The 24,340-nt window shown below is 37.0% G+C and overlaps 1 protein-coding gene across 1 annotated transcript in view; it reads right to left on the bottom strand.

Moving 5' to 3' along the window:
- Window positions 1-293: 293 nt before the first annotated feature.
- The window catches only part of LOC120634176 (disintegrin and metalloproteinase domain-containing protein 12-like), a 93,177-nt gene continuing 69,130 nt past the window's right edge, over window positions 294-24,340 (bottom strand). The window contains exons 3-17 of the mRNA XM_039904609.1: window positions 24,018-24,173; window positions 23,163-23,295; window positions 21,784-21,950; window positions 20,592-20,765; window positions 19,829-19,998; window positions 18,912-19,214; window positions 15,722-15,899; window positions 13,801-13,941; window positions 12,509-12,627; window positions 11,934-12,106; window positions 10,991-11,088; window positions 10,347-10,461; window positions 9,214-9,309; window positions 6,775-6,904; window positions 294-3,353 (exon numbers count right to left, since the gene is read on the bottom strand). Of these exons, the coding sequence (XP_039760543.1) occupies window positions 1,070-3,353; window positions 6,775-6,904; window positions 9,214-9,309; window positions 10,347-10,461; window positions 10,991-11,088; window positions 11,934-12,106; window positions 12,509-12,627; window positions 13,801-13,941; window positions 15,722-15,899; window positions 18,912-19,214; window positions 19,829-19,998; window positions 20,592-20,765; window positions 21,784-21,950; window positions 23,163-23,295; window positions 24,018-24,173 (4,437 nt within the window). The 3' untranslated portion in view covers window positions 294-1,069. The remainder of the gene's footprint in view (window positions 3,354-6,774; window positions 6,905-9,213; window positions 9,310-10,346; window positions 10,462-10,990; window positions 11,089-11,933; window positions 12,107-12,508; window positions 12,628-13,800; window positions 13,942-15,721; window positions 15,900-18,911; window positions 19,215-19,828; window positions 19,999-20,591; window positions 20,766-21,783; window positions 21,951-23,162; window positions 23,296-24,017; window positions 24,174-24,340) is intronic.

Consider the following 24,340-nt stretch of genomic DNA (forward strand, 5'->3'; position numbering starts at 1 on the left):
CCGCCTGGTGGTAAGTGGGCAGTCTTATACAACCTTCTAGGGGTAGGGGTACATTGAAACCCGGTTTCATCGCGCATCGTACCTGAACGTTAAACTACGTGACGGCACGACTTTGTCCGTAGGGTGGTAACTAGCCACGGCTGAAACCCTCACCAGACCAGCCCAGAGAAATTAAAAAATTATATACCGGTGATCGAACCTCCCACTTATAACACTTCACCAGGGAGGTCGTCAAATCTAAAGTCAAAACTCAAAAGATGCATTTTAAATATGAAAAAACCGTTTAAAAATTATGTTTTAATACAATTTGTAAACAGTTTTTTTTTGTATATATCGCCATTTTCAATTATCTATCTTATGTTAAGTCATTTTTTTTTTCTTAATTAAACATCTGTCATCAAAACACATTATTATAAGTATTGTTTACGTTTCCATTACTAATATTTCAGTCACACAATATATCTTACAGCGCTTCTCTTGGCGTGGGTTTCACTTACTGACCTTGATGGAATATTGTTTCTATGTTTCCTTACGTTACTATATGACTCTCTTTCGATACCATATTAATCGTAAAATAGTTACTTTTACGATCGAATATGTAAATATTGGCAGAAAATTTCACACCAGGTACTCTGGTGACACGTAAAATTTTAGCTATTTGTTCAGTAGAACCCACACTGTGCTAAGGGAAGCACTGTGAGACATGTTGAATCCTTAAATGTACAAATTTGTAGCAGAAGAAACTATATATTTAATTTGTCGTACAAATAATCTCAAAGCTATAGAGAAAACCGTAAAAAAGAATAGTATGCCTTGTTTTACAAAAGATTATACTGCTACAACAGTAGTTTTCAAAATATATAAACTTATTTTCCGTCCCTTATTTCGGCCAGAAGAATTAAATACAAAAATAACCATAGCTTCACTTTAAACTATTGTCGATGTCCAATTTACCGACAAATCTTTCACACTTTTTTAAAAATAAAAATACTCTACCCTATTTACATTAAAGCGCTAAAAATAAAGAGATCTCTGAATGCATTAATTGCTAATCGCAGTTCAAAATATGCTATTTCTTAGTTGAAATCTCTTTTAATGATTTTCTATTCTCGAATTTCTGCTGCAAACTCGCAACATTAGACGGTTTAGGGGCTAACTTCGTTGTATTGGGCTTAATATTTGTATCAGTCTTTTGTATCGTGCTAGGCTTCGGCACGATTTTCGGTCGATTTTTATTCAGACTATCTGCTATTGCCTTAACGTTAGAGTCTGTTTTCGAATTGGCACGGTTCAAGGGCGGATTTTTGTCGGCTTTATTTACATTCGTTGTTAAATTCGCCGCTTTTAACGCGGGACCGGTTTTCACCGGTTTTTTGTCTACGTTGGGCGCTGGCCGTAACGGTGGACGATTGTCGATTTTAACTGTATTCGGCTTGGTTGCTAATTTGGGCGGTTCAACTTTATTATTGTTTAAAACATCCGGCGCTTTAACGTTTTTTGCATCTGGGACGGTGCAACTCGATACCAAGTCGGGACTATTTGGCATGGTTTTAAGACTTTTCGGCACTGTCTTCGGCGATTGCGGCACACTTTTAAACGTAGAAGTTCTTAGACCGGGCGGAGTCACTTGTCTTGTAAATGTTGGTATTTTTGAGTTCGCCTTTTCCATATCTTGTTTGGGATCGTCCTTTTGCATATAAGTCGGCACGTTTACTGCTGAAGGATGTAGATAACCGCTGCTAGTTGTCGACGCAGTGGATTTCGCAGAGTATACACTCTCTGGGGTTTTATATTCTGTGTTCATATATGTGCTATCCCTTTTGCTTTCAGCGTTTTTTCGCTCCTTCTCTTTCTTTCTGGAAAGCGTAGACGCGGAGTAAATAGAATCGAAATTACGGTTTTGTATTTCGCATACGATTTCTCCTAGCAAACCCATGCTTTCTGTGCTCCCTGAATTGGAATTAATTGGTTTAGGAGTTTTGTATTCTTCCACTGGAGGTTGTATCACTTTTGGGGGTTTAGGTAAAGGCTTGAAATGGTGTTCAGGGCTCTCTTCTATAACAGCGTAGATATTATCGCCGGATTCTTCGTCGATGTGGGCCAGAGGAACTTGCTTTTCCTCTATTGCGTCGACGTAGTCTGTGGATTTAACTTCGTGTTTTATCTTCGGTTTTTGGTATATCGTTGGTTCTTCTGTCGATTGGTTCGGGAGGGGAGGGGGCGGGGCCGTTGGTCTTCCGACGCAAGACAATGGCCTCGGCACTCCAGGAGCTTGCCTCATAGAACCAAAACTTTGAATAGTTGGTTTCTGAGCAAGCGGAGCCCTCATGCTATGAGCTCGATTCACGAAAGCTTTCGAATCATCTCCATCTTCGGAATCGGAAACAACTGGTACTGTATTAACAGATAGTTCTATATCTTTTTGCAGAATTGGATTTGATATCTGCAATGTACGCAATGCGGCTTTATCCGCAGTTTTTAGTACTTTGACTTGATGGTTTGCATTTTTGGGTAACGAATGACTTCTCTCGACGGGGTTTCGTTCTTTTTCTTTATGTTTCTCCTGTTTTAAGAACGAAGCTATTCTGTTAATAGTAGTCCCTTCTTTAACCTTCTTTGGCTCTTCGGGGAGAGGTTTTTGCAGGACATTTGAAGCTGAGTGCATGCTTAAAGGTCTCTTTGGGATATCTGGCGAGAAACTTGGTACAGTTGGAGCTGCCCGTATTGGGCCCAAAGTTTTAGAGCCTTGCAGGGGAGAAATTAGTTCCTTCGCAGTACACGTAGAAGCTTCTAGAATAGGGCTGGATATAACTGGTCTGGGGACTGGATTAGTGACAATAGTATCTTCCTCGGACTTGTCTGAGACTATTAACGCTTTCAGGCGATTCTGGACGGAACTATTAGTTCTTTTGACTGAAGGACTTATGTTTGTTGATTTTGTTGTTATTGGAACAACGGGTAATGGCGGTGCTGATCGCAACACTGGTTTTAACGCTTGGCTGATATTCTGACTGTTGCTACCACTTCTGTGTACGGGTGTTATTTTCGCGCTCTTCGGTACATTTTCAGCTTTCCTATCATTAGTCTCACTTTGGGGTGGATTTTTCTCGATAGGTGTGAGAGAGAAGCCTTTGAAGTTGCCGAAAAAGTTAACGGAAGGGTTCAAGTTTCCGGAAGGGCTGTGTTCGGAATCACTTCTGAGGAGGCTTGAGCTCATGTCGTCAGGGTTTGATAGGGTGTGCACGTTGACTGGCTGGGCGTTATTTTGGGGGTTATTTTGGAAATTTGCCGCAAACTTGCTTGCGCTTCTTGATAGACGTCGTTGAAGGCTGTTCTTTTTCGGTGATTGGACCCTGTGAACATTAAACTATATGTTATTAAATTTTACAAGAAAGCTATGACTATTTGCTTTGTATTTTATTCGTTATAAAACTTTCTTTTATTTGACTGCAGTTCATTTGTTTCTATTGTATTTTTTAACTTATACGCTTAACTTATACTTATTGATAAGCTTGTAGAATAAACATGCATAATTTTTCAAAAATAACATGCTTTGTGTTAGTTTTTTAGGCTACATGTATCAACACCATGGTAAAAGTTCATGCACTGGTGTCCATTCCGATTACCATACATATCAAAACAAAATTAAGATGCAGTCCATTTATACGGGAAACAAAGGTATTTCTACAAATAGCAATACCAAATTGTTTACTGTCTCGTGACGTCATGATAAAAAGAGAGCCAACTAATCAATAGCGTTTCTGATCACGTGAACTTGTCTCGGAAAAAATAGTTTATTTTATGATTAATAGAAAACGTATACTTTATTATCATGCTTTGTGAAATGAAATAATATTGAAATATAAAGATCAATAATAATACCGTCAAAGTTTTAATCATACAGAAAGTGTAAGTTGTTGGTGCTAATAAATAAAAAGAAATAGCGAGATTGCGTATGAGATAAATATAGAATAATTTGAATATCATGCAAGATTGCTGCATGCCATGCAAAGCACAGAAAACCCAAAACCACTCACCAAAAGCCAAAGTGCAGACAATCACCGATTAGATTTCTACTAAAGTGTTGCAAGATAGGAAAGAATTGGAAGTTACAACTGGCAACAATGTTAATGAAAATAAAAGAAAGAGTGAAAAATTAATTTATTAATAAGAGTTATAACTTAAAATATGTCAATAAAGTTACAAAATAAAAATAATAGAAAGGAATAATGGAAGGAGTGCAAAAGTTATTATGAGTACCAGAAAAGTAGTAGTAATTATTTCTATCGTTGAATAGTAGACATTGGACAGATTATATGAAACACTATGGTACGACAAAAAAAGATACTTTTTCACAGTAATACAATTTTGAAACTTTACTTTAGTGTAGTGCGATCTATACTTCTATAAGAACAAATAAAAAGAACGGATTTCGTTTGTATAAACGACATCTTTTATCTAGTTATTTTGAATCGAAAATTTAACTGCTCAACCGAATTTGACGCTAGCAGTTATAAGTTAACACTTAAGTTCATTTATTAAAAACTACTGAACCGATTTATTTATTTCTCATCTTACATTTTTGTCATTACAGGACAAAGTTATCCCAATGCGACAATGCAGCATGTTATGTGAATGCATTACAATTGCATTAAAATTACTAATTAACTTATACTTTTAAACTATTAGTTTCGGAAACATTAAAATATACATACATATACACCAATAAATTTATGTATATTTGTTTGGCAGCACTAATAGATTATCGTGTGTTTATATTTTAATTGATAATCTCCTTTTTTTAAAGCCCGTTTAAAGCCGCACTAAACTTTTAAGAGTAGATACTGTGTATAAAAAATATGTTCGTCCAAAAAAATATTTCAGATATGTCAGGGTAACATGAACCTAATGATCTATGTTTTAAAGCTAAGATTACATTCTATACTACCCATTTTAGTTTATACAAATACATCTTCTGCATTTCAAGCCTTAAAACAATAGACATTAGGTTCTCGTTACTCTGACAGGATAGTTACGATACTAGACAACGATTAAGTTTGCGAGGACATAAAATATGTATAAAATATATGCAAAAAAAGTGATATAAATACCTAATGATATCAATTAAAAACACTGTAGTAAATGTATTCATAATTTAGTTTAAATACTTTGCCGTCTAATAAAATAAAATAATATAAAATAAAAACTTACAACTATGTTTTAAAATAATGAGAAATTATTTTGTGATAATACTTAAGCTATTCTTTGGTATAACTATATTTTAGAAATATAACTTATAGTTTTTGGAACGTAGTTATTTAACGCGGCTTGCGGTAGTAAACTTGTTGATATAGGCAAGTAAGGAAAAAGCGTTATAGTGCCTCTATGCGAATCATTCGGTTCTGTCCAGCGTAGTTCGGATAATATCGACAAGCGCTAGCCGATATTTTTGTTTACACAAACGAACGCACACATTCACTGTTTTAAGTTTTGGATTATCTAAATTATAATATTGCCTTTCAAGAGCCATAAGAGAGCTATAAGAATGTATAAGCTGTGTTTTGATTTCTTTTCTATATTCTGTACTTTATGTAGCGTACCAAAAAAAATGTATTCATTAAAATTGGAAATGGAACCTTAAACTAATAATCTATATTTAAATAAGTAAAAGTTAAGGTTTCTCTATCGCTCTCTTATCGAATGAGTCAGGTAATTTTTTTTAAGGTTCTGAAATCATATTTTCGTAGTTACACTTTTAGATTCCTTACTTTTCTCAAATCGCTTCTTTTTGGCAAGTTATTTAAATCAATACGAGGTATTGACGTTTGACCGAATTGACTTCTCAAATCCCTAACGTTAACTTTGGGAATGTCATCCTCAGATGCAATATGATTATCGTTTGTTGCATCATTTGTTTTTGAAGTTAAACCTGCATCAACTATGGAAACTTTATTGTTTATTTTGGCTTGACCATAATTGTTATTAGCTACACTATTTTGAATACCCGTAAGTTTATTCGCGTTTTTATTCGCATTAACGTATACTTTAGATGGTTGTTTATTTTCTTTTACATTAGATTTAACATTAGCATTTACCGGTTGGTCCGTATTAAGTTTATAAACATTTGATTTGGACTTAACTTCACCCCTGTTAGTTGTTGACGCCCAAGTCGTATTAAGTTTATTAGCGGTTTTATTTGCATTACCGTCTACTTTTGATGGTCGTTTATTTTCATTTATATTAGATTTTACGACAGCTTTAACCGGTTGATCCGTGTTTATTTTAAAAACATTTCCATTGGATTTGACTTCAACAGTTATACTTTTGTTCGTTGTTGATGCTAAACCAGTGTTTACGATTACTAGATTAGCTTTAGATTTTTTACTTTCAACTTTATGTATATTATTAGGAACGAATTTATTCACATTAACGCTTTCGAATTCGGTAGTACCCGCAACTTTTATGTCTTCTTTATTAATTTTCCTATGGAATTTTTTAAGAGCTTCTTTTTTAGGTTGACCTTGGAATATTTTATGAAATAATGTTCTCTTCTGTTTGTTCAAATCGGTATTAGATTTAAGACTTTCGTAATCGTGTTCAATTTCGGCAATTGTTTCGTAAATATGTTCATCCTTTTCACTATGTTTTGGTACATCATTTTCTTGTTTACTACGTTTTAAACCTAATATTATTTTTAAACAACTTGAACCAGATATTGGTGTTAGGTTAAATTTGAAGTTTATGTTGCCACTGCTGAATATTTTCGGTACGTACGTTTTTCTCGGCTTCTTCCACCACAGTAGCACGTTGTGTCTTGAGTAGTATAGTAGAAATAGCACCAGCAGTATGGAGGGTAGGATTCCGAGGAATATAACGTACATCGCCACCATGAAGTTTCTTTGAACTGCAAAAAAAAAAAATATATGTATATATGTCAATCGCAGAATTATGATAATTAAGCTTAACTTGCTATACTCCCCGAACAGCAGGAAAATCTGTATGGTGTAATTTATAATTACTTCAATCCGTATACTCCACACCAAACAGATCCTTGGCAATGTACCCTCTACGCACGTTTCGCTCTGAAACCGGAGCATCATCAGGAGGTATTGACTTTACAATGAATAATTGTTAAGTGAAAAATTAGCCAAATGTGTCGCCTTTTATACCTTTCGTACTCCTACCCCCCTACCCTTCTTTATCTATCTAAGACCCTCCCACCTCCAATATTCAATCGCAGAACGTTAAATCGCTTGGCGGCACGTCTTGTCAGTGGGTTGATATTGATGATATTATAAATAGCCACGCCGGCCATTGATGGTTTTAATTTGGAGCAGCCGACCTTGACCACAGTATTTTCCGCTGCGTGAGTAATATTGTCAAATAACATTAAATAAATAAATTTGAGAGAGAGCTATTAATTCCCCCCCAATTTTATTTTAGAGATTTTTAATATACTACCACATTACACACATCGCCACATAGCCCCTAAGTAAGCGTAACTTGTTTTAAGGGTACTAAGATAGCTGATGAATATTTCTATGAATATAATACACATAATTACTTATAATATACAGATAAACACCCAGACACTGAAAAATATTCATGTTCATCACACAAACATTTTCCAGCTGTGGGAATCGAACCCACGGCCACAACTCAGATAGCAGGTTCGCTGCCCCCTGCGCCAGTCGGCTTTCAAATTGACAGGTCTAAGGACCAGGATGGCCATCTAAATCGAAAACCATTGGACGAAAAACAGGGCTACATTTAGCAGGGCATGCAGGTGACATCATCATCATCAAAGCTCTACAGCCCTGGGTGGGCCTTGGCTTGGTCAAGCATATTTCTCCATTTGAGGCGGTCAGAAGCTGCTTCTTTCCAGCTCCGAACTCCCAGAACCCTCATATCCCTCTCGACTCCATCACTCCACCGACCCCTAGGTCGTCCTCGGCCTCTACGCCCCTCCAAAGTGGCCTCCATCAACCTCTTTGGCGCTCTCGTGCCTTCCATGCGTTGCACATGCCCTGCCCATTGCATTCTTAACAGTTTGACAGTTTTGACGACATTCGGTTCTTTAAATAGTTCGTATAGCTCGTGATTATACCGAATGCGCCAAAAACCATTATCCTGCATAGCACCCAACACTCGTCGCAAGACCTTTCGTTCGAAAATGAGCAGACTGTTTTCGTCTTTCTTGCTTAAGACCCAACACTCTGCGCCATATGTAAGTATTGGCCGGAGCAAGGTCTTATAGACGAGTATTTTCAGACTTCTCGACAGAATCTTTGATCGAAGATAAGGTAAAAGTCCGAAGTAACATTTATTTGCCGATGTGGTTCTCCTGTTAATTTCAGATGATATTTCGTTTTCCGCCGTGACAAGAGAACCAAGACAAAGGTGACAGTAGGACGCTACAAGTGGCCCGGTGTCCATTAACCTGGAGCGAGTTATGCCACCTGTTATACACCGGCAACCACGCCCTTCAGACCTGAACACAGCTTCGCTGCTTGGCGACAGTAATAAGCATGGCGGTATTACTTCCCCGGACGAGCTATATCACAAAAAGCTATTCTACTAATACTTTTATTTATTTATTCACTAGCTGTTGCAAGCGACTTCGCCTGCGTTTGATTTTGTTTTTTGATGTGGCGTTCAATTTAGTTGTAGTTCTAAAAAAAATAAAGTATTCAGTATCGCTAAGCCTTAAATGAGGGGTTTGCTTGGGGAGGGGGTTGCTATCTCCAACCACATTAAGATCTACACAAAGTTTGGGCAAAATTAAACATATTATAACCTCTATAGTTCAAAATTATTATTTAAATCGGTTATAATTTGTCGGAGTTATGGTATAAAAACGTCAAACACTTTCATCCCCTCTCCCAAAGGAATCGCGCTTGCTGTCGGGATAAAAAGTATCCTATATTACTTCTAACACTTCCAAGAATATGTGTTTCAAAGTTTCATGAGGATCGGTTAAGTAGTTTTTGCGTGAAAGCGTAACAAACAAACTTACATTGACGTTTATAATATTAAGTAAGTACGGATGAAAGGAACACCAAAGGCTTGCTCACAATACATATTATAGGAAAATTATATATTATTTGTTTCTAATCAGTGTGACTAAGCACTTTAAGTTGTGCACAGCATTTGCTACAAAATTACCGATTATAAACAAAAAAAATAATAATACTAATATGAAAGTTATCTTACTGCTAGAGTCGGTGGCTGGGCCGGAATCGATCGAACCGCCTGGTCCGGGCAGAGCGCAGAGAGGGGGTGCAAAACCGGCGTCGCAGTGACAGTGACCTTGGGAGAAACGTCACAAATTTACACAATTATCATCATTAATTTTACCAACGTTTAATTTTTCAATGTAACGAGATTTATATTGTAACGATTAGATGGCGCTCTTCCAATTCTATGCAAATCTTGCATCCGAGAAAATGGGGCTCGGAATGAGGGTTTAGGCCGTAATCTACCACTTTGGCGAAGTCAGGATCTGGCCAATCCCCACTTTTTTCCTTACATTATACATTAATTAATGTATATTTGTGTGTTATGTTTATAATAATTTTAAACGTTGTATATAACGTTGGCTTCCTAAATAAATAAATAAATAAATAAACCCTTTTGAGCGCAAAAATCTTACATAATGAAAGATTAGCGTAATATAATTGATATTTAAACAACAATGTATTTTTTATTTACATTAAAAAGATTTAAATTTAAATTTATTTAATTTTTAGTGCACCAAACGCACATACTCGTAGCTCCGAAGTTAGAGTTGCGTGCCGGGGATCGAATAGACGTGATGACTATTGATTAAAATTTTTGCAGAAATTTAATTAAATTAGTACTAGTGACGTCATATCAAATGAGAGGTTTACTAGAAAGTTCCTGTTCCATAGCTAAAGATTATTGATTGGTATTGATACCAAAAATCGCTATTGATAGTTTGAAATCACAAAATACTTGATATATGCAGATATTTTCGAAGTGCGGTACAACATGAAACGCCATACGCCATGGTTATTTTATGTAGACGTGACATCATCATTTTGATTTTGGCAGTTCACCTGTCATGGCGAATCGCTAGATTTTGCAGTTTTAGTTACTGAAAAATAAATACCAATCCCACTTCGAATTATATAATAATACGTTTTTCATAATACGTGAATCATAAATTATTATGACAATATCATGCCTATTAAGTTCCCATAAAGATGAGACAGCAGTGTGAAACGCTACAACAACAATCCCTAAAGCCAATCACCACCACCAATCCGCACGGGAGCAGCGGTATGGTTTGAAGGCGGGTTAAGACTGAGGCTGATATCGCTTACCTTCGGAGTTACAGACGCCATGGCCGGAACAGTTGGACGGACACACGGACGACTCCAGACGAGCAAATTGCGCGCGCACGGCGGATACCGGAACGCACCTTTGTTTCAAGCACATCTGCACAAACATTCAATAGAACCCTATTAATTAGAACTTAAGCCTATAAACAACTAAATAATTTCGAGAATAGTTGTAAGTCGAGAAGTTTCTGGATCATTCTTTATGTTAACGAGTTCTGAGTAAAGAAGATTCTGGGCCGCAGATAAGTGGCTGTACGTCGCGAGCGAATCAGTTTGATATGAGAGCGAAGTGAAGCAGTTCTAAGTTAAAATAGTGTGATACCTCAGCTACTATTACCCCGTACCCGTTAAACTTCATTTAAAAAAATGTTGATTATCCACAAAAATCTTAGTTAAAAATCTTTATTTACTATTTTTGACTACAATTGCTCAGGAATGAATAGGTAGCAAAGATTATTTTTTAATTCCGGTGGAATCTTTTTCTGAAGTGCTTTGACCATAATAAAGTTAATCGTATTTCCTATCTATAGGATGTCAGCCAAATTTTATCAAAGTGCTGTGTTAAAGTAGAAAATTGGTCAAAAAAAAAATCAAAAATAGCGCATTTTAATATCAGTATTAGTTACCTTTTCCTCCCCGCATTTAGCTCCATCGGGAACCATGCCCGGATCGACATCTTGCGTTCCCATGTCGAGCATCGCCGTGCGACATACGATTATAGTGCCTGCGAACAAAGGGTGAAAAATTTATAAAAATAATCTCCAGACAAAATTTGTTATAGGTACAGGTTTGAGTCGTGTAAGGAGGCACTATTTGACACTATAAACATGTTAATATAATTATATATACGTGTATTTATGCGTTTTTATTAAAATATATTATATTTATATAAATATTTATATATATTATTACATTTGTTATTTAATCATTTATGTTTTTTTTTAAATATAGAATTGCGATTTCCCGTCTCATTGCCTTATTGCACTAGTTAAGGTAGCCTCGAAGAGATCACTTTTAGTGATAAGGCTGCCCGTTGCATATATTTTATGTTAATGTAAGTATTCCTGTGCGTCTTTCCCTTATTATGCAATAAAGTTGTTTAAATAAAATAAAAATAAATAAAATAACTGCCATACCCAGAAATTAAGAAATGATTAAGCAATTAAATATCACTTGCTTTACATGAGATGGGAAAGATGCATCTGAGATCTGAGAGTTCTCCATAATGTTCTGAAAGGCCTGTGAAGTCCACCAATCCGCACTTGGTCGGCAAGGTGGACTACTACCTATACCCGTGCCCAGTGGTGTGCACTGATGATACTCTAGATGTACGTTGAGATATCATTGTTTAATACAAGTTGTGTCACCGTAATTAATCAGAAGTTTTCAGGGTGTTATATAGTGCCAAATTTACTGTCATTGAAAACAAAAACCTCATTTGACTCTGCGTCAAGTGGCGTCCCGCGTCATACTGTGTCACACGATGTCGTGCGTCACATGGTATCGTGCGTCAAACGGTGTCGTGCGTGACGCCCTGCGTTAAATTGTGTTAGATAGTGTCGAACTTACCGTTATTATTGATGAATGCAGCGCAAAGTGTTGCAACGGTCTCCATACCGTACTCTAGACGTTCGTTGAGATGTCTACATTGTAATAAACCACACATTGCGTCCTCGGACGCACATTTGTAGTAATGCGCCCCATCTTTATCCGTATCGCGTCTGTACCCACAATTGCCTTTTCTGGAAATAACGGTTTAATACACATATCACCTTCCACTCCTTGTTTAATGTTTTCTAGAACGACTAGATTGATAGAGTTTTTAATGCACATACAAAATATAAGATACAATGAAATAATAACTATAAGAATTAAAAATTTAAATAATCCCCGATTGACAATTGTTAAAAAATAGTATCTAATATTCTACTAGTCGAGCACTTTTATTTGTTACATGTAGTGTATGTGATTACACTGTCTCGTGTGTTCCTGAGCAATGTTACTACATCCATATTACCCGAGCCGCAGGCGAGAGTAGACGTGTGACAGTTGGTAGTGAACATTGCCGAGCGAGTGACTAGGGGACCCTATTAGCATATCCTACATTACCCATATAAAAATTGCTCTGTTCCCGAAAAACTCACTTGTCTCCTTTAACATTGGATGTGTTGTAGCACTGCACGTCGGAACTGGAACCCGTGGAGCCCCACAGTAGCCGGCATTGGTCCGTGTGCGTGCGACAAGAACCTTGCGCGCAGTACGCCTGAGAACAGAGATTAATGGAGTATATCAGCTTGTTTGTCGGTCTTCAATAATTCTTCATCGCTGCTTCCAACTTTGCGTCCTTAGCGGCGTTCAAATTTGCGTCCGATGAGAAGGAAGAAAGAACGCGCCTAGTGTACAAGTATGGTGTCTGGTGTACGGCATTATCTTATTATAGTGACTTGGTCGGATTAAGTTTTAATATGTAACATTAAGTCATAGGGTCGTCATCATATAAGTCGTCATAATAGACGGGTGCGATTCCCACAACTGGAAAATGTTTGTGTGATGAACATGATTGTTTTTCAGTGTCTGGGTGTTTTTTATAAATTAATAATCCATATAAAAAATTTCGGAACCGACGGAATTTGAACTTGCGACTCTCTGGCAATCGCGGTTTGAGCGCTTTCTCCAATTAAGCTACGGCTCTCCTACCGTCGATGCCGAAATTAGTATGTGTATTATATTCTTAAAAATATATATATATATATATATATTCAACAGCTATCTTAGTACCCATAATACAAGCTTATATATATATATATTGTCGTAGTATATATTAATTTATTTATAAATTATATTTAATTTTATTAATAAAGTGTTTTATTTAACTTGCAATTTAAGGATATACCTGAATAAATTAGTGATGAAGAACATTCAAAACAACCAAAATACTCTGTAATGTATATATAATATGTATAGTAGTTTATATATCATACTGTGTGCATTTAGAATAGAATACAATAGAATAGAATTTGTTTATTTACCAGAACGATATATACAGACTTGCATATGGAGTAACTTAAAATTTTGTACTTAATTATTAATAGTTTAAGTATATGTGTCATGCCAATAAAAAGGTTCTGACTCAACTTAATGTTCCGGATACTAATGTACCCATTTCGCGTAGGATAGATTAGTTTTTGTTTTTCAAAGGGCAAAATATTAACATGTTTTTAGCATTTAGTAGTTAAGGAGTAACATAACATAAACCACCAAAATTTCCACGCGAAAACTAGTTTGATATAAATATATTTGTATTACCCCTTATCTCTACTTTATATCTTTCTTCTCTCTCATGTAACGAAACATTGAATTTCCCTTTCGATTCTCGTCTAAAAAATTATCGTTTTGCTGGGCCGCCTATGTCCCGCTTCAAAAGTCCTCAACTCACCTGATTGTTGGAGCACGGCGTGGCGTCCATCTTGTGTACGTCCTTTGGACAGAACTCCGAGTGTCCGGTGCAGAACTCCGGCAAGTCGCACTCGCGTTCCGCGGACCGACAGATCGTACCCGCCGATGACGGTCGACAAGTCTATGGAAAATAAGTCTTCCATTAACTTCAATCAATCAATCAAATCTTTTTTCAGTTTAGGCTACAGTTACAGCACTTATGAACGTCTACTAACTTATAACTATAAGTTACTTATATTATTATTAACTTATATAAATTTTGTAAAAAAACCAATGACCAATAATTAAAATTAAAACAAAGTTTATGTTTCAGCCTTTTAATCTTTGGTAAAATTTAGTGCTAAAGCATTAATTAATCCATTGTTATATTATTAAAAGCTTTTTCCCGCGTCTTCGCTCATGTTAAGTTCAAGTTTTGATTTGGTAAATTTTAACTACAAGGGTTTAAAATAAAGTCTTGCTACGAACAGAAAAAAATGAACGTTTCAGTTTCTTAAAAAATCTGAAAATTTCATATAAGTTTTCATCCCCTATTTGATGCCTTGGGAGTTGAAATTTTTATAATTTGTGAAACGCGTATTTCTTTATTTTTAATCGATAACCAAAAATCTACGTTGAAAAATAAATTGATAAATGAAGGATTTTATTTTTATACAAACTTTCATCGATAGTCAATCAGTCAGTCAGTCCCTTTGCCTCTTATATATATAGATTATGAGCCCTCACATTATCTTTGTTATATAACTACTATAGCATTTATTAATAAATTTATTACTTGATATTATACCACTACAGCCCACGGATCTCAGCCCGCAATGAGAAGGGGTTAGGGCCGTAGTCCACCATAGTCCACCCAGTGCGGTTTGGTGGACTCCGTACACTTTTGGGAACATTATGCCTGGGTTTATTATGCATTATACAATTTTCACCAGGTAGAGTAGGTAGGCTACAGACACGAGCCCGTTATATTGTCATGTGAGTGTATGTAAAAGCCGAAACGTATGAAACTTCGATAATGTTTCATCATAGGTTGATTACGTATCTCGTGACAGGCTTGCGACAAGCGTAAATCTTGCAATTACTGCTGTCAAACGTCACTTTTCCATACAATAAATAAACACAAAAGTCCACCCAGTGCGGCTTGGTGGACTCCGCACACCTTTGCGAACATTATGCATTATACATTCCCCAGCCTACCAAATATTAATAAAATAATGAATAAAATTAAAATTTACAACATTTATAGAAGGTTAGACCACTGATGCCTAAATTAATATATACTCGTATTACAGTCATCAGCGACAGAACATAAAATCAAACAATGTAATAATTGTGTTTGTATGTAGGTGTTGTCTTGGACGAGGCTCGCCACTAATAGAGTGCAGTGGGACAAAATGGAGGAGGCCTTTACCTGCAGATGGGTACCCAACTAACTTTAATGCATGTTTATTATTTATATTTTCTCCATTTTGTTTATTTCTTTACTTTTTTTGTAATTCGAAGTTTAATATGTTACTTGGGATTAAATGGCTTATTATTTATTTATGTATGTGTTTATGTGTGTGTGTGTGTGTGTGTGTGTGTGTGTGTGTGTGTGTGTGTGTGAGTGTGTGCGTATGTTCGTGTGTGTGCGTGTGTCTGTGATTGGATTAAGTTTTCGCAAGAAAAATAATTGCCGCAACCACCTTGGTATAATAGATTTACATTGGTATGAATCTAAATTTGATATATTTTTATATATTACAAATTCTATTACATAGTAAGCAGCATTGGAAGCAGTAGAATCTATGAGAAAAAAATATGTTTTCAGTTTAGATATTATACATATTGCACTCTTTCTTCTTTTCTTTTCGAGTTCTTTAATCAAGTTATTGTCATGTGAGTGTGTGTTAGAAGCGTACCCGCGGGTCGCAGCACTCTCCGGAAGCGCACGTAGCGTTTGCGCGCAGCACGCATAGCTGCGGGTCGCAGCACTCCGCGCAGGCGGGGTCGGGGCGCAGACCGCAGTCGCACTGCTCGCCCGGCTCCACGAACCCGTTGCCGCACGTTGGGAAGTCGAACAGGCGCTTCGGTTTGTTTCTGTCAAAGTTTAAACTCTATTCAAATAAACCTACAACATATATTACAACGTATTCTTTCCATTGTATCGGGCTATATAACGCATTCTGAAGACATTAACAAATATAAAAAAAATAAAAATTCATTTATTTCAAGTAGGCGTTAAACACTTTTGAAACGTCAAGTCTGTCTGTTTGTAGTGACTCTTACCGCTGGTCCGGAAGGCAGATTCTACCGAGAAGAAGCCGGCAAGAAACTCAGCAGTTGCTCTTTTCCAACATCAACTATTTACATTTTAACATTCATTTCTATATCTTGTGAGAGAATAAAGCGAAGCCGGATGCTTCCAAGCAACCTTGTTATTAAGAGATATAAGACCTTCTCTTACTTTATACTCATAAGAAGGCTTAGAGTCACTCAGCGGGCGATGGAGAGAGCTATGCTCGGAGTATCTCTACGCGATCGAATCAGAAATGTGGAGATTCGTAGAAGAACCAAAGTTACCGACATAGCTCAACGAGTCGCGAAGCTTAAGTGGCAATGGGCCGGGCACATAGTTCGGAGGAAGGATGGACGTTGGGGTTCCAAGGTGCTGGAATGGCAGCCCCGTGGTAAGCGCAGCGTTGGTCGACCCCCAACGAGGTGGACAGACGACATTAAGCGCGTCCCAGGTAGCCGTTGGATCCAAGCGGCTCAGAATCGTGGAACTTGGAACTCCCTACAAAAGACCTATGTCCAGCATTGGACGTCTATCGGTTGATCTGATGACTGTTAAATATGTACTGATTGTGCTCGTTTTATTTGTTCTTTTTTACAATTTTTTATTAAAATTTCTTACCCTTAGTTATAATAATAACGCAACGGGCGACGCTGTTGTTTGCTCAGTTTGATACTGGAGCAGACTGAGAATCAGCGCTGAGCATTGTTGCCAACATAAGGCTGAGTTTGCGGCCATTTGCCATATTGTTAATAATAAATTGGTATTGGTATAGTCGTAAAAATGTAATAGGCCCGTTTTGACATTTGTCATCGCGACGTAACTAGTTATGGAACCATAAGACTCTGTACTCGATACTCACGATAAATCAATTCAAGTTTGTATCAGTACTTGATTGATATTATTATGTATTGTAAAGTGTTCGTTCGTTCAAAGTATTCCTTTAACTTCACAACCAATACGCGTGACTGGCTGTTGATTATACGTCCACTTTTCAACATGTTGAAACAGAGTTAGTACTATATAACAACAAACACAAAAATCGAGTCAAATCACTATGTTTAATTTAATGTCCAAAATAGAAGAGCCAAAGTTAACGTAATAGTAAACAATTTATATCAAACTTAAACGAGCGCACAGTCAACTTTACAAGATGAGGAACGAAAAACTGCGCAGTGCGCGCGGGGACGCTTAAGTCATGTGCCGCTTGGTCAGATACATCATCTCAGACTCATTATTTAGAACCCATTTTGAGAACCAAGCTTATTCTTTGCAGTAAAGATAACTACACAATATTTAATTTCGATATTCAGTAAAAAAATGGTTACAGCTCTAGTATAAAAAAAAAAAAGACTGAGAACGTAACTGTTTTCGGAACGTTTCGCAACAATTATAAATTGCATGCTACTATGAAGTAAGCGCAAAAAGAATACTCGCGATATATTCTTTCATATTATTTAACGTCCCAAAAAAATTTACGTATTTTTTAAAACACTGTATGTAATTGATTTTTATTTTTTTGTTTCTTTCAGTTTCGTTCCAAGTTACATTCTATGGTCTTGCACAAATGTCAAAACGGGCCTATTACATTTTTCCGACTATAGTGTTTTTTATTTTATTTCTAAGCATTGTTAAGAATTTAATAAAAAAAAAAGAAAAAGAATAAATAATAGAGAATAAAAATTGGTAATAATTTAGTTCAAAATCTTGTATTAACAATAGAGTATGGCAATAAAGGATGATTGTTATTATTATTCTGCTTTCCGAGCCCAAGGCCGTGGGTTCGATTCTCAATACTGGTAAATGCTTCTGCGATGATCATGAATGTTTTTCAGTGTCTGGGTGTTTATCTGTATTTTATAAATATTTATTTATATTATTCATAAAATTATTCACCAGTAATCTTAGTACCTATAACACGACGTTTCGCCCCGAAACTGGAGCATCCTCAGGAGATGTTGAGTTTACAATGAATAATTGTTAAGTAACGTGCGTGGAGGGTTGAGGAAGATCTGTTTGGTATGTAATATAAACATTGAAGAAATTATAAATTACACCATACAGATTCTCCTGCTGTTCGCGGAGTATAGCAAATTAAGCTAATTTTCATAATTTTCATGAAGATAAATAAATAAATATACTACGACAATACACACATAGCTATCTAGTCCCAAAGTAAGCGTAGCTTGTGTTATGGATAACTGATGAATAATTTTTATGAATAATATACATAAATATTATGTTTATTTTTATTATCTATATGTTCATAATTTTATTATCTATATTTATGTATGATTGAGTATATATTAGTTTATTATTTTAAATTTATTTATTATATTTTTCTTATTTGTGCAATTATGTTTATGTATTTGTATTTAGTTATTGAATGTACGTTTATAATAATTTTACACCACCTTTCCGGTCTCTCTCATCTTGTCCTAATACAAAGGTTGCCTGGCAGAGATCGCTACTAAGCGATAAGGCCGCCTTTTGTATTCTACTTTTGTCTTTGTATTTCTATTGTTTTTTTTATTTTCCTAACTTCATGTGGTGTAGAAATAAAGAGTTAAATAAATAAATAAAAATAAAATAAATACTTATAGTATAGAAATAACCAGACACTGAAAACATTCATGTTCATCACACAAATATTGTCCAGTTGTGGGAATCGAACCCACGGCCTTGGACTCAGAAAGCAGGGTCGCTGCCCACTGCGCCAATCAGCCGTCAAAGGAGATAATTTTCAGCTCAAGATATCGTACAGTTCTCGCGGGATTATCAAACGAGCAGCTAATGAAGATGTTAGTTAAACTCACCGCAAACAATAATCCATCCCGCGTTCAAAGGACAGCGCGAGCGATCGCAGACTGCAATCGGACCAATGCGTTGGGGTAACCGACGTACTAGATGGACTCATTATGCACTTCTCGTCCTCACATTTACAGTCAATTTCAGTATCGTGTTCCATGCCGAAGTTGTGGCCCATTTCGTGGGCTATAGTTGTGGCGACCAGGCCGATGACCTCCGAGTGGTTTGCCGCTACGCCGCCGGAGTACTGGTACGTGCAAATCGGGCCCTTCAACGCTTTGCCCACGACGCCGTCGTTGAATTTCTTACGTCTGGAATTAAGTTACAAAGATAAACCAGTGCTCGGAATGGGTATAGTATATATTAAATAAATAAATATACTACGACAATACACACATCGCCATCCAGCCCCAAAGTAAGCGTAGCTTGTGTTATGAGTACTAAGATGACTGATGAGTATCTTTATAAATAATATAAACACCCAGACACTGAAAAACATTCATTTTCATCGCACAAATATTTTCCAGTCGTGGGAATTGAACCCACGGCCTTGGACTCCGAAAGCAGGGTCGCTGCACTGTTTTTCTGAGAGATGTGGTGTTCAAATAAAGAGTACAAATAAATAAATTAATAAAAAAAAATGATCTTCATAGCGACGATTTGTATTTTTCTTTGAACACTTAATAACAACTTGTTGTAATTAAAAATGTAATATTAAGTGACGGCGGCCATCTTGGACAGATTTTCATCAATCATAGCTAAGAACACGCACGGCTTATTCACCTTCCAAACAAGAAATATAATATCGGAATTTGTTCATCTTTTCGGGAAATACGTATCGTAAATCCACAAACACATCACTCTCTCACTCACTCACACACGCACACACGTTTTTTGCATTGGGGGTTAAAAAAAGGAAACTCACGTTAGCAAATGCGCGTTGTCATTCGGTATTTCGTTGAGCAATGTTTTCCGCCGGTACGTCAAGAAGTTCGTAAGGGTCGCATCCCCATCGTCCTCCAAACGTATCCTGTCCTGCTCGGTCCACACCACCACGCCTACGAGCGCTATGAAGATATTTAAAGGGGAGTATACCTGAAAATATAATTAATAAAAGTCCTGTGTAAGGGAAGAAGACCAGTCACATTTAAAATAGTGTGTGATAAACTGGAAGGCTTTTAATCTTTTAAAGTAATCTCGCATAGATGAATCAATTAATCTTCACCGCTACACCACGATAGATCAACTTATAGGAGGAATCATTCACAGAGTTGATTATATTGCCAATATACTTCTCCGCTACATCACAAACGATCAACTTAAAGGAAGAAAAAGGAAGGAAGGAGCAGATCTACCAAATCTCAGGTAGTCTTTGGTAAAAATGCTTTTAAGCTTTCGAAGTGATCTGGTATAGTTGAATTGAATGTTGTTCTACGCTACACACAAAAGGCCAACTTCTAGGAGGAAGCTCTCATAGAATCGACGATATTGGCGATATTCTTCTCCGATATATCACAATAGATCAACTTAAAGCAAGAACAGTCACAGAATCGATGATATTGGCGATGTCCTTCTCCGCTACATCAAGACAGATCAATTTAAAGGAAGAACACTCACAGAGTTGATGATATTGGCAATGTCGTTCTCCGCTACATCACGATAGATCAACTTAAAGGAAGAAAACTTACAGAGTTGATGATATTGGCGATGTCCTTCAACTGCCGGTGCAATATGTGTATGTTCTCCCGGTTGGCCAGATACTCGCTGTAGTCGGCTACCAGCACTAACTCGACGTACCGCGATTTCTTGTTGACGTTGAACGGTCCCCGGACTTCCGTGTCCTCGTATATGTCCCTTTTGTACTGGGGACAACATTTAAGTTGCTTGATAGAGTGCATTTTAAGTCAACCTGCCTGGCGCAGCGGTGAGCGGTTTGGTATTAAGTGAAAGTTCCCGGGTTAGATCCCTTATAATCCCAATTAATACACTTTTATTGCACATCACATAAACATACAGAAAATTTGTAAATAAAAACTTAACTCAAAGTATACAAGATGGCGGCCTTATCGCTACACAGCGATGTCTTCTTGGTGACCAATGGTGTATGAGCGGTTTGGTATTAAGTGAAAGGTCCCGGGTTAGAGCCCCGGCAGCAGTAACAAGGGAATGAATGAATGAAAGAATGAATGAATGAATGAATACACTTTTATAGCACACATCATACAGAAAAATTTCAAATAAAAATTTAACACAAAGTATACAAGCTGGCGGCCTTATCGCTACGCAGCGATGTCTTCCAGGCAACCAATGGCATAAAACACAGCTCAAGAAGAGATGTGTGGAGTTAGTTGGTGCATATAAATATACCTTTATATTATATAAATACTATATCATCATCATCATTACATCAACCCAGTACCGGCCCACTACAGAGCACGGGTCTCCCTCCCACAATGAGGAAGGGGTTCAAGGCCGTATTCCACCACGCTGTTAATCCTATATATTAGTATATTTGGAGCGGTGATAGCCCAGTGAGTAGGATTTCGATTTCGATTTCACTTTCCGGGGACCTTGTTCGAATCTCAGCATCATCTCTCAAATATCACTTGGTTCAGCGGTGAAGGGAAACATCGTGAGGAAACCTGTAGAAAGCCTGAGAGTTCTCCATAATGTTCTCAAAGGTGTGTGGAGTCCACCGATCCGCACTGGACCAGCGTGGTGGACTACGACCTTAACCCCTTCTCATTGTGGGAGGAGACCAATGCCCCGTAGTGGGCGGGTAATATGACGATGGAAATATACCAATATATTTCCATACATTGTTTCAACTCACTCGCCGCTTGCCTTAAGGTAAATATCCGTTAGTCCGGGTACACTCACCCGGTTAATCCTACTCTTCTCAATGCTTTGTTCGCTTATATGCCTCTTCATAAGTTCAGGGTCGTACTGTGTATTGTTAGTAACTCCGCCCTGGAAGCCGCAGTGAAAATTCGCCGTCAAATCCGAATGGTCGTAGACGAAGTGTTTTGAACCTATTTCTGTATCATCTGAAAGAAGATTTTTTTCTTATAGAATAATTGATGTACAAAGCGAATCGCCGACCACAAAACGATCGCCTATATAACAGAGCAACACTTTGCATGCACGGAACAAGTCCTACAAAGTGCTCACTTGTGTCCATCAACTTGATGCATTAAACTATCTCTGTTTCATTAGAAAAAGAAAGATTTACTATAGTTATTAATAATTGACTGGCCTGACCCATCTCATAATCAGTGCGAAACCAAAGCCTATAGTGACACTTCGCAGGGCATAGCAGGAACAAATACTACAAAGTGCTACCTTGTGTCCATTAACCTGTATCATATATACCTGTAATTACACCGGCGGTAAGTCCTTAAGGAGTTAAAGATGTAACTTGCATATCACTTGCTTTACCAATGAAAGAAAACTTCGTGAGGAAAGCTGCATGCCTGAGGGTTCTCCATAACGTACTCAAAGGCGTGAGAAGTCTACCAATAAATAAATAAATAAATATACTAGGAAAATACACACATCGCCATCCGGCCCCAAAGTAAGCGTAGCTTGTGTTATGGGAACTAAGATGACGGATATTTTTATGAATAATATACATAAATACTTTTAATATACAGATAAACACCCACTGAAAAACCCTTATTTATGTTCATCACACAAACATTTTCCAGTTTTGGAAATCGAACCCACGGCTTTGGCTCAGAAAGCAGGGTCGCTGTCCACTGCACCAATCGGCCGTCAAACCAATGTGCATTTGGAAAGCGTGGTGAACTGAGGCCTTAAACCTTTCTCACTGTGGGAGGAGACAACTGGACAATGTTTGTGTGATGAACATGAATGTTTTTCAGTGTCTGGGTGTTTATCTATATATTATAAGTATTTACGTATATTATTCTTATAATTATTCATCAGTCATCTTAGTACCCATAACAAAAGCTACGCTTACTTTGGGGCTAGATGGCGATGTGTGTATTGTCGTAGTATATTTATTTATCCCAAAAACTCGCACGAGGCGATTTGCATCTTCTTTTCTTATACGCGTGGCTGGGGTTTGGAACCCCCTTCCGAGTTCTGCGTTTTCTAATTCTTACAACCTGGGTGTCTGTAACACAAGAGTGAATAGGCATCTTCTAGGCAAGCGCGTCTCATCTTAGGCAACATCTATACACTTCCATCAGGTGAGATTGTGGTCAATCGCTAGTCTACAATAGTAAAAAATATACCTTGGGCAGGCTCAACGTATCTCATCTGCTTCCCATCGTGAATGACTCCCCTCACGCCGTGACAGGTCGATAGCGCCACCCACGAATCTTTCTTCCCCCTCACCTTGCCAGAATACTGGCATATATCTAATTCCTGAAATTGTACAAAAAGATTACTGTATTATTAATGATTTACGATTTTTTCCGCTTATTTAAGGTGCTTAAATTTCGCTCTTTAAATAATGTTGAAAGGACTTATAAGGACAAAAAGTGTCATCCTTGATTATGTATTCACAGCTGACTGGCGCAGTGGGCAGCGACCGTGCTTTCGGAGTCCTGTACATTTTAGTTTTTATTTGTTTATTTTTTTGTTCCCGAATAAATGCTTGTTAACTTCCAACGATTCAATTAAGTTCAATCGAAAGAACAACATTGCAAAGTTATCTGTAACGAAAATTTTAAGCACGTATATATAAAAAAAATCCATCCCAATTGCAAATTATAAAGCATTAGTAAATGTGAGTTGGTACCGGTTTATTACTTTTAGTTTAAAATTAATACCTAGTCCGTTAAACCAAAGTGGAGTTTTATTTTGTTTTCTATTCCCAATCTTGTTTCAGTCTTTTTGTTTTGTGGAGTTTTTTTATTTGCAATCGGGTTTTTGATTTATTTTATTAGTCAATGAATATGGTAATACCATTCATGTATATCCATCCATAACTCAAAACCAAACTCGAAAAAAAAAAATAATAAATAATCTTTTTTACGTGTTGGTACACCTCTAAACCCATATTTACTCTATTCCTTTCTTTTGTAAGTTGGCAATCCTGCTTCTCCAAAATAAAAAGAACAAATCGGAGTTATTCACCACCTCACCTGAATAGTCGGCTTATGTAGAACAGTTTTGCCATCTTTCTGATAGCTTATTGTGTGGCCTCCGGCCACCAGGTCCTCGTTTAACCGAAGGTCGAGGATGTGTTCCTCGCCGTCGATGTTTAACGTCATTGTCACCTCTGGATGATGGAGCCCTTCCTGAAATCAGATAAGCATCTCATGTTTATCAATTTTTAAAAAAATATACTTTTATTGTTCATTGCATAATTTTCAAGTAGGCTTATAGATTATATGTTTTGCTATATGTTTCTTAAAGTAATATAATATAGCAAACATAACCTCACAAGTATAGTTTATTTGCTAAA

This window comes from Pararge aegeria, chromosome 23, assembly GCF_905163445.1.
Source record: "Pararge aegeria chromosome 23, ilParAegt1.1, whole genome shotgun sequence".
NCBI lineage: Eukaryota > Metazoa > Arthropoda > Insecta > Lepidoptera > Nymphalidae > Pararge > Pararge aegeria.